This window comes from Octopus sinensis, unplaced genomic scaffold, assembly GCF_006345805.1.
Source record: "Octopus sinensis unplaced genomic scaffold, ASM634580v1 Contig11059, whole genome shotgun sequence".
Lineage (NCBI taxonomy): Eukaryota > Metazoa > Mollusca > Cephalopoda > Octopoda > Octopodidae > Octopus > Octopus sinensis.
This window is the reverse complement of record NW_021832249.1, coordinates 22575-33291: the sequence shown is the minus strand read 5'-3', so window position 1 is coordinate 33291 and position 10717 is coordinate 22575. Positions and strand designations below refer to the sequence as shown.

At 39.2% G+C, this 10717-nt stretch overlaps 1 protein-coding gene across 1 annotated transcript; it reads right to left on the bottom strand.

Moving 5' to 3' along the window:
- Positions 1 to 286: 286 nt before the first annotated feature.
- Positions 287 to 2614, bottom strand: LOC115228839. Its single transcript, XM_029799309.1, has one exon. The coding sequence runs from the start codon at positions 2612 to 2614 to the stop codon at positions 287 to 289; it is 2328 nt and encodes a 775-aa protein (XP_029655169.1).
- Between the last annotated feature and the right edge of the window lie 8103 nt (positions 2615 to 10717).

Here is a 10717-nt window from a genome sequence, read left to right as displayed (position 1 = left end):
AATAAGTTTGGCGATTGATTTTGTTATCGTTTGATTAAAACGTTCCACTATATTCTAAAAATTAATTGGTAGAATAACCTGAGATCTAGGATTGTTTGGTCTTCCATGAATGTGAAGTATTCTGAACCTTTGACATAAACCTTGAATTTCTGCATTTTTAAATTCTGTCCCTTTGTCCGACTGTAGAATTTACATGGCCCATGTACGTAGAAAAGATCCTCCAAATTGTGGCATACTTCAATTGCCGACTTTTTTTTTTTAATAATAGAAAATGAATGTGATAAAGTTAGTTAGAGGACTTCCCCGCTTCGTAGATGGAGAAACAGTTTCCTCGTACGATGGCAAGGGAAATCCTCTGAAGAAGCCAGCCCGTCTCGCGTGTGTCATTTCTCTTCAGAGAGATCAGACGTCCGAGCTTATAAAGGAAAGTCAAAGACTTTTCCCCAATGACCCCTGAAGTCTCGACAGCAACAGGGGCGAATAGATATCGCTCCGAGAGTTCTCTATATTTCGCAATCTTAAGCTTTTCTGTTCTAAGGGACACCGAACCGCCTGCGACGGCTGACAAGGGAAGATTAGGTTCAGAGAAAGTATCTGAACATGTCGCGTCCCAAATCAGCGACTTGCCAAACTCAAAGGGGAAGGTGGATAGACCGTCAGGTCTTTTTCCGTCTCCCCTAGCAAGCCCAGCCGGTTCTAGGATTGATGGAATTCCGGCAGCATTGAGACCCCTCAAGACAACGTCATTTAAGGCTGTGTGGCGTGGTGCCCGCCTAGCACTGCGTCTGCAGGAAAGAGGGTGTAGTCCGTACTGGTCGATCATGGCCCCACAGCGGCACTTGTAAATTTCACAGATATTCAAACCGAGACGCAGAGAAATAGCGACTCTGAGACAATCGCCGTCTAGTAGTGTCCCGATGTTCGGTTGGGGAAGGGCGTCAAGCCAGGCCCCACTGCCCGGACTGCAGCCCGCACGAAGACAGGCCAGCCTGTGCTGGTCGAAACTCTGAAGCAGGACAGAGGAGAGAGTGTCACAAGTGATCGAATCCCACTGACCCTGGACGGATGGGTCGGCAGGTCTTTTGGTATACGCAGAATCCCAAAGGTCGAGAGCGGCCACGTGATCAACTGACATTTTTCGTTCGGGAAGGTTTCTGAGAACGATGTCAGTGAGGGCACGGGATGATGCCAGGGACGAGAGGAAGGCAGGAAGAGCCAGATAAACGGGCGAACGAAGGCCAATCCCCCCGAGATTAACAGGCAGGGAAGATTGAAGCCACCCCAGAGCGTCGAAATGGATGTTGCACAGATACTCGGCTCCAGACTTCAAGATAGAATCGATATCGGATAACAGATTAGGCATGCGAAAACAAGAACTCCTTAGGGTGTACAAAAGCCTCGGAGTTGAGAAATAGTTACGCATAAGAAAGAACCCGACGTGGGCATCAATGAGGGAAAGCCGTTCGATCATGTTTGACAGATTGCTTGCCTTGGCGATGAGCGTTTGTAAGAGGGCCTCGTGACCAATTGGCGAACCAAGGTCCTTTGTTTCTGATACCCGCGCGCCTTTTAGAATAGGTTCCAGGGTGTCCAGAGTTTCGGCAAAAAAATCGGAAGGAATATTCAGATTTAGGACTTCGGACTTGCTTGAGTTTATCTCCAGACCGATGGATGAAAGGGCCGGGATAATGCTCCGCAGGTCGTCTAAGACAGAGCGGGGAGGTCCACAAATCGTCGCGTCGTCCAAGTACCAGATATTTACTGTAGAGCGGACAGAATGAGCGACGGAGTTGACACACATAGCAAATAGAAAAGGCCCCAGGGGATCTCCCTGTTGCACTCCGGTCGATGAGACGATAAAGGAATCGCCAAACAGGAGGAGGCTGGGTTGTGAGTACGAAAGGTGGACCAGAGGATAGGCGGAGGGGGCGAGAGAAAGGCAGGTCTCGAGCAAATGATCCCGTCTCACTGTGTTAAACGCATTTGATATGTCAAGTTTAACTAAAAGATATTCCAATGAAGAATCCATAAGTTCTCTTACGGCATGGGCAGCCGATTCACACCCTCCACTGACGCCGACGCCCAATTGGACTGGCAAAAATTTCGGGACCAACTCGGGGATCACAACGTGGCAAACGAGCTTTCCGGCCAATCTACGGAAAACATTACTCACGGCGATCGGCCTGACCCCGTTATCTTTTTTACCCAAAGCAGTGAGATTAGCCGAGAAGAAAATCGCCCGAGCAAAATCCGGTAAATTACCACCGATAAGACGGTTACAGAGATTGGTGATAGATTCCAAGAGGAGACGGCCTGCCTCAGCAGTAAGAGGTGAAGTCAAGTCTTTAATGTGTCCGGGCTTCAGCCCATCTATACCCCCACTACTGCTTGGGGAAAAACTTTTCAGTGCCTTCTCGACCTGTGAAGCGGTAACCAGCAGTTGCGGAAGGGCGGTCGTATCGATAGCGGGTTGGGTGCGGGAGTTTACTGGAAGACTGGGGTGCTTGGATCTCAAATTAGACAAAACGGGAGGAGATGGGGACAAAAGCCGGTTAGAGGAGGCAACAAGTCTGACAGCTCCACGGACATCGCCATCCAACAGCTTGCTGTTCATTTTACGACGGAGGTAGATGCAATCGGAGGAAGTTTTAGTGTTAACCACAGAAGGGGCGACACATTCGTACTTGAGAATCACTGATTTATAGGATCAGAATAACCAAAAAAACAAATTGGTTATATTCTTGAACAATGAAATGGAGATGAAGAATTTCGCATTTGATATTCATCAAGAATTCCACTGAAAAATACTAACGCTCTATAAGAAGTGTAGTAAATTCTACTTAACTTTGAAACGCCCAATTATTGAACAAATTATAAGAGTGTAAAATTTGTAAAAATACAAGGCCATTAAAAAATATACTTAGATATCCGATTCTAATTACCATGTAACCGCAGCAAGTTAAAATGAGATTCCAGGCGGGTTTATTAATGTTAGAAGATATAAAGATGGGTAGAAGATATAAAGATCGTTTTTGTTCAGAAATTGAATTTTGAAAATATTGTTGAAACCTTGAGGATTAAAGTCTCTTCTTTTAATTTCTATGAAAATAATTTTATAATTCAACGACTTAAAATTGAAATGCCTCGTGAGCGCTTGATTATATTTAGGACTAGCTCGGCAGCTCGCTTCGCTCACCGCGACCTAGCTCCTGCGGAGGGCCTGTTTCATCAAACAACTATAAGTTTATGTAGATGTATAAAACTACCTGGTTTAATGTAACCCTATTCTATCGCCTGTTGATAAACGATGTTTGTCGTCCGTCCTTCCTTGGCATATATGAATAAATTTTCTCTTTTGCCTACCCTCGAGCATCCCACATACAGCTGTCCATGTGAAAAGCACTCACTCTCTAAAAATAACCCAACTACCTTTAATGACTGTCCCTGGGCCTTGTTTATTGTCATTGCAAAACTCATCCTCAAAGGAAATTGCAGCCTTTTAAATCTAAATGGTAATTCATCAGAAATTATCGGAATTCGTGGAATATAAACATCCTACCTCTATACTTACCTGTTAATATCGTCGCCTCTATTACGTTAGCCATCAAGTTTTTGATAACTAACCTCGTTCCGTTGCATAATTTAGGTGGCGCAAGATTTCGTAATAAAACCACTGGAACGCCTATCTTTAATTTTAAAAGATGATTCGGCATTCCAGAGGGATCTAAGGAGTTTAAAAATTCAAGCGGCAGGCGAAGATGCGGCAGGCAGAGATGCGGCAGGCAAAAAAGCGACACACAAAAAAGATTTAATTAATTACCTTATTAAGCTGACCGTTTTTTCTTCAGCTTCGTTTTTCCTCCTTTGGTTATCTATTTAAAAAATTATTTTTGAATAATAAAAAATATTAGGAAAAAAGAGGCATACAGAAAATAAATTCTATCTTTACGAAAAACTTCTTTTCTTAAGATCGTCTTCCCTCCTTCGGTTATCTATTGAAAAAATTATTTTTGAATAATAAAAAAGTTTAGGAAAAGAGGCATACCGAAAATAAATTCTAGCTTTACAAAAAACTTAACTAAATAGTTAATATTTTTACGCAAATTCTTCTGATGGCGCTGTCAATTGGTGGTAAATTGTGTTAATGATTGTGCTAATGTGGTTTCAACTATCAAAGTGTTTTTCAAAATTTGTTAATTGCACACTCTATTCAAGGTCGTGCGTCAATTGGTGGTAAATTGTGTTAATGATTGTGCTAATGTGGTTTCAACTATCAAAGTGGTTTTTAAAATCTGTTAATTGCACACTCTATTCAAAGTCGTGCAATCTGTAATTGCACATTCTGTCAAAGTCACATATGATAATAGCTTTAATTTTGATTCATGTCGATAATGGTATATGCATTTAATTTTAAAGAGAAAAACATAGGATGAATTGAATTTCTTTCTCGCGAATAATTAGGAGTTCATCAGTGTTAATATTCTCGCTGTCGTTTTCATCAAGGATATTCTTGATACGTGAGATTTTTGCCTCGACGGTTTTAATGGACCTCATCATGAATGTCGAGGACTTTAACGTGGTTCATTTTAACCAAAATGCAGAAAATTTTTTTTTAATTTTTTTTGGGGGGGAAGGTTTTAAGGACCTCATCATGTAAGTCGAGGACTTCGTAGTTGTTCATTTTAACCAAACTGTAGAAAATTTTTTTTTAATTTTTTTGGGGGGGAAGGTTTTAAGGACCTCATCATGTAAGTCGAGGACATTGTAGTTGTTTATTTTAACCAAAATGCAGAAAATTTTTTTTTAATTTTTTTTGGGGGGAAGGTTTTTAGGACCTCATCATGTAAGTCGAGGACATCGTAGTTGTTCATTTTAACCAAAATGCAGAAAATTTTTTTTTAATTTTTTTTGGGGGGGAAGGTTTTAAGGACCTCATCATGTAAGTCGAGGACATCGTAGTTGTTCATTTTAACCAAAATGCAGAAAATTTTTTTTTTAATTTTTTTTGGGGGGAAGGTTTTAAGGACCTCATCATGTAAGTCGAGGACATTGTAGTTGTTCATTTTAACCAAAATGCGGAATTTTTTTTTTTTAATTTTTTTTGGGGGGGAAGGTTTTAAGGATCTCATCATGTAAGTCGAGGACATCGTAGTTGTTCATTTTAACCAAAATGCAGAAAATTTTTTTTTAATTTTTTTTGGGGGGGAAGGTTTTAAGGATCTCATCATGTAAGTCGAGGACATCGTAGGGTGGAAGATTCTTGGAGGAGTTCATGATTTTAAGCTTGTTCCCCATTATTGGCTAATTATAAGGGGGAAAGATTTTGACAATTTATCTGTACTTTGCCAATTTGAAGTTGGTGTGCACACACAGACAGACAGACAGACAGACACACACCATACCATTTTATTATTAAGATTAACTCAACTTTTAAGGACGTCTAATAAATTTCGTACAGACTCTCATCCAGAACATGGTGATGTCAAAATTATAATGGTGATGTCATATGTATTTACGATTCCAATCTATTGTTATAAATAGATTATGCAACGTGCTCTGGGTGATATGAAGTGTGCACCATCTCGAACAAGTTTACCCATTCAAACTAATCAATCTCGAACAAGTAGATTCTAATCAAACCATGGAATCTAATTAAAACGTGCAATCTAATCAACCGTCGAAAATATCGAGTAATTTGCCTACCCAGTGACCCAGTTGAAACTGTTTCTTTTTTGAATAAGATTTCCGTCTTCTCCATATTCATTTCCTCGAATTTTATTTTGAGATCTTTTATTTCCCAAGGATTTATTTTAAACTTTTTAATCGCGATGTCTAATTTAGAGATAATTTATATGGTGTCGTCTTTATTATATTATTGTTGTTGTGGTGTGTGCATGTACGTTTCCAAGCAGTTAAGGAAAACGCAACCTACGGGCCTTCCTGCAAATAAAAACTTAAAAAAGACAGGACCGTCGCCTATGGGACCTCACAATGCCACAAGAGCTAATGGTGTTAAAGAAGATCTTGTTGGTGATGCTGCCAAAACTAACTTGCATTCTCTTTCTGCGATCATCGGAAATGTCAATGGTGTCTCTGAAGGCGAATGGGTGTCTCAGATTGCCCTTGCCGCGAAGCAAAGACTTGGAAGGATGCCAAGAGGTGGTTGGAACCTTGTCCTGGATAAGTTCAATGAGAAGTACTCGGCAAAGTGCTCTAGTTTATGTGCCAACTAAAGAGCATGGCTAGACGGAATAACAATGTGCAAGGGAGATGCGACTCTTCCAGAGTGCAAGATGATGTGGACGTAGAAATTTCCAGTTTCAGAAATTGCCTAGAGGAACTCAAATTCCAAATTGGGAAAGTTCAGTCTATTCAGAGAGACTCTCGAAAGCCAACTCCAAAGGTGCAACGAAGGATGGTAAAAACTGATATCCTGGCTGGATTAAATTCTGCAATTTATCATATTACAAAAGATGATCCGCCCCAAGATATTAATCAAATTACCGATATTCTATATGCTGCACAGTGTGCTTATTTGGCCTTAACTACGAGAGCCAGACACAGAGCACATGGTTGGAAAACACGGAAAGAAAAATCTCTAAATTAGCAGATGAAATTGACACAGTTCGTTCCTTCTCCAAACAAACCTTGCCTCAGGCAGAAAAGCAAAAGGCAATGGATGTTCTCTGCCGCTACGGATATAAGAAGTCTAAGAAGGGGGAGCTAACCAGAATTGAGACTCTATTGAATGATCTAATTAGAATCAAAAAGAAACAGATATCTATCCATTCCTCGAGGAAAAATTTCCGGAAAGACAATGCGTGTTTTGAATTAAACCGCAGAAGATTTTATCGAAACTTATCTTCGAGCAACGAAGCCACCCTGTATGGGTTTGGTGATGGTGAGTGCTTATCATTTTGGGAAGATGTCTGGAGCAAGAAAAATATGGGGCCCGTAGTTTATGATTTTGTGGGTGTGAGGTGTACTGGCGCTGAAACCATGCGACCTCAATTCACAAGTGATTTTATTATGGATATGCTCAAATATGCACCTGACTGGAAGGCATGCGGATGCGACGGAACGTATAACTTTTTCTTAAAGAAGATGGATTCTTTGCATGGGTTTCTGTGTAAGAGATAGTCCGAATAATTAATGGAGAGTACACGCCTGATAGCTGGTTTTACACTGGCGTAACTTACTTGATCCCTAAAAAAAGTGAGTGTGAGACCCCGAAGGACTTACGCCCTATAACGTGTATGCCAACTTTGTATAAACTTGTCACCAAATGTGTTAATGCCAAACTGGCCGATTTCATCGAGGCATTTGGCTTAATCTCAGATAATCAGCTTGGGACGAGGAAGCAATGTCAAGGCGCCAAAGAGCAAGCCCTCATTAACCAATGCTTAAATAAAGAGTATGGAAATGGCCTCTATTCTGCTTGGGTCGATGTGAAGAAGGCATTTGACTCAGTTGATCACGAGTTCTTGTTCCACGTATTGGATTGCTCTGGAATACCACATTGGATTGTCAGCTTTGTAAAGAATATAGTCAAGAAGTGGACAGTAAACTTACATATCGATGGGAAAAGAATTGGGAAAGTAAAGTTAAGCCGGGGAATACTCCAAGGAGATTCATTGTCCCCGCTGCTATTCGTTATGGCGATGGATCCCCTAAGCAGGATGCTTAACTCCATGTTTCCCAAACTCGAAATTAGTCGGGAAGATCCCAATATGTTGACATACTCCACCAATCATTTCTTCTTTATTGACGATCTGAAAATAGTTGCCCTCAAAGAAGATGTGTTAGTCAAAATGATGGAGGCTGTTAATGGATTTTTTGAAAGTGTCGGCCTAGAGATGAATTCCGAAAAATCAGCATCTAATGTGGAATCTTTATCATGCTGTGAGACTGTCGATGGAATCAACGGATATCGCTACTTGGGTGTACTTGAAGATGGCGGAAGTAATGTTCTCAAGAATAAAGTTATGGACTCCATATTGGAGAATGTCAAGAAGAGAATAACTATGTTGTCAAAAACAAACCTGAATGCTGTAAATTTGTTCCGTGGAATCAATGAATATGCATTATCCCTATATAATTATTATATTGGGCTAATCAATATCGAACCTTACGAATTTGATGAGATTGACCAACAAATACGCCGATTGCTTACGACTCTCAAGTTACACCTCCAGCCTGCAAATAAGGAGAGGTTGTATTTGGACCGCAAGACCCTTGGAAGAGGACTTGCCTCAATTTCTTTCAAAAGCGAATTAATGCTCTTCCAGTTTCTTAAAAGTTTGGAAAAACAGTCGACTACCTGTCTGCGGAGGTCGGGTATTCTGCGAGTAATAAAAGGAAAAAATGGCACTTAGCCACAATCGCAGAATTTCTTGTCTCCAAATATGCAGCTGTCGGCAGGGAAATCTGACCATTGAGTTACTGAAGGACGCACAAAGGAAACTCTTGCTTAACCGAATTAACAGTAAATCACTACACTCGGTGATGTTTAAATGTATGGAGGAATCAGATGTCGACATATCTACTTCTTCGCAATGGCTATCGAAAGGGAACAATGGTCCACGAAGCGAAGCATTGTACTGTCTTTTGCAGGATAGGAATTTGTTCTTTGCATACACGGGATCACTATGCGTCCACTGCAAAAAAAGCAGGCAGACTGTTGACCATCTAGCCACGCGGTGTGGTAGGATGCTAAACAGTGATTATCTCCGAAGACACAACGAAGTGGTAAAGTGTATTCATCTCCACTTGTGTCGAATGTATGGAATAAAACGAAGCAGGAAATTGAAGGACATTCAGTCGTGTCAACAATGTCGACCCAAAATGTCGAAATTAGAGTTGACACTTCAATTATGACTGAAACAAAGGTTCAATTCAATAAACCTGATATCTTCGTTTATGACAAGAGGAAAAGAGAAATTCATTTAATCGAAGTGGGAGTTACCTCGCAAGACCGTTTAAAGCAAGTTGAAGTGGAGAAATTTCACAATATGACCTGCTTGCAAACGAACTGTCGGTTCTCTATGAAGCAAAAGTGAAGATTATTCCAATTGTCTTGACATGGGATGGAGTTGTCTCAAAGTTCTTTAAAAGTCATATGGACAAATTATCCATTGAAGAAGGAACGAGGACATACATCCAGTCGGTTGTGCTGAAGAGGACTCTAGAGAGTATGCTTATTGAACACAGACATGGGATGAAGGTAGACAACGAGGAGTACGCCTCTGCCGCCAATCAACTTGCGGAGCTGGCATGTCGTGAGGACACTCAGTTGAACAATTACTTTGACGCAGAAATGGAAAATGATGAGAATTTTGTTGCAAACTCTTCTTCCAAGCGAAGAAGAGAAATCACTGACGATCTGGATTCTTAAATAATTTAAGATAGAATTTACATAATTAATTTTTTATTAAACATTGTTTTGGTGTCGTCTTTTAAACCATTTAGTTAGTGGCTTTCGGTGCCATATTTTGGAATTTTTTTAGTCTGAAATACAAGTAAAACATATTTTTCGATATTTAGACTAGTTCTTATAACACATCTAAAAATACACGAACCTAGAGAAGATGTGTAATTTGATTGGAAATGTCTATAAGTTTGGTTTAAACTAGTCAAGCTATTCACTACATCGTTTTAATTTTTGATAACGTAAATGTTATTAAATTTTGATAAAGCTAATCTAGCTTCGCTAAAATTCACGAAAAACTAAAGGAACAAAGATTTTTTCTTCAATTGTGAAATTATTAAGTTGATCTGAAGAAATTAGTTTTAATTTCAACTGATGGCGCTCTCTCTATGGTTGCCAGTAAAACTGGTTTTTCTGGACTTATAAATAAATGGAGATATGATAATATTTGGAATCAAATATTATAGCATTGTTGCATTATACATCAGAAAAATTTAATTTGTAACAACATAAAAATTAAAAATGTTTCTGAAGTTGTAATATGTATAGTTAATCGGATTCTGGCGAAGGCTTTGAATCACCGAAAATTTAAATCATCTTCAACTGAAACGGATTCGGATTATGGTGATGTCCTTCTTTTTTCAGTAGTGAGATAGTTAAATCGTAGCTTTTGTCTCAGAAAGTAAATTTCTGTTATATTTATATTAAGATTTTATCAACTTCCTTAAATTATCTTATTCACTTAAAATAAATAAGCTGAATGTCGAACTACGAGGCAAAAATAAGCTCAATTATCAAATTAATGGGTATATTGATGTATTCGCTAAGAAATAAAGTTTATAAAAAACGCAGATATCTACTAAAAAATACTTACATTTTCAATATTTGTCGGAAAATTCCTAAGATGGTTTAACTGAAAAAATATTTAAAAATAATTGATAATTTAATCTCACAATTTGAAGCAATAACGGGGCTTTAAAAAGGGCTCAAATTAAATGAGATTATTTGCGACTCCACTAATTATAAAAAAGTGATAAGGTTTCCAAAATTTACCTACTAGAATTAATTGATTTACAAGCTGATATTGAACTGAAAAGTGTGTTCATAACATTTCAATAATCAAATTTTTGTCGAGACTTTTAAAGGGCAGATTTCAGAATCTAATCACTAATGCTAATATCAATTTAGCGATGCAAACATCGATTCGGCAATAGAGGCACTTTTTTCAAGTAAATAATATTATTTGGATCAACATCTCTAATTTATTACCTCTATTATTTGCCACTCTCC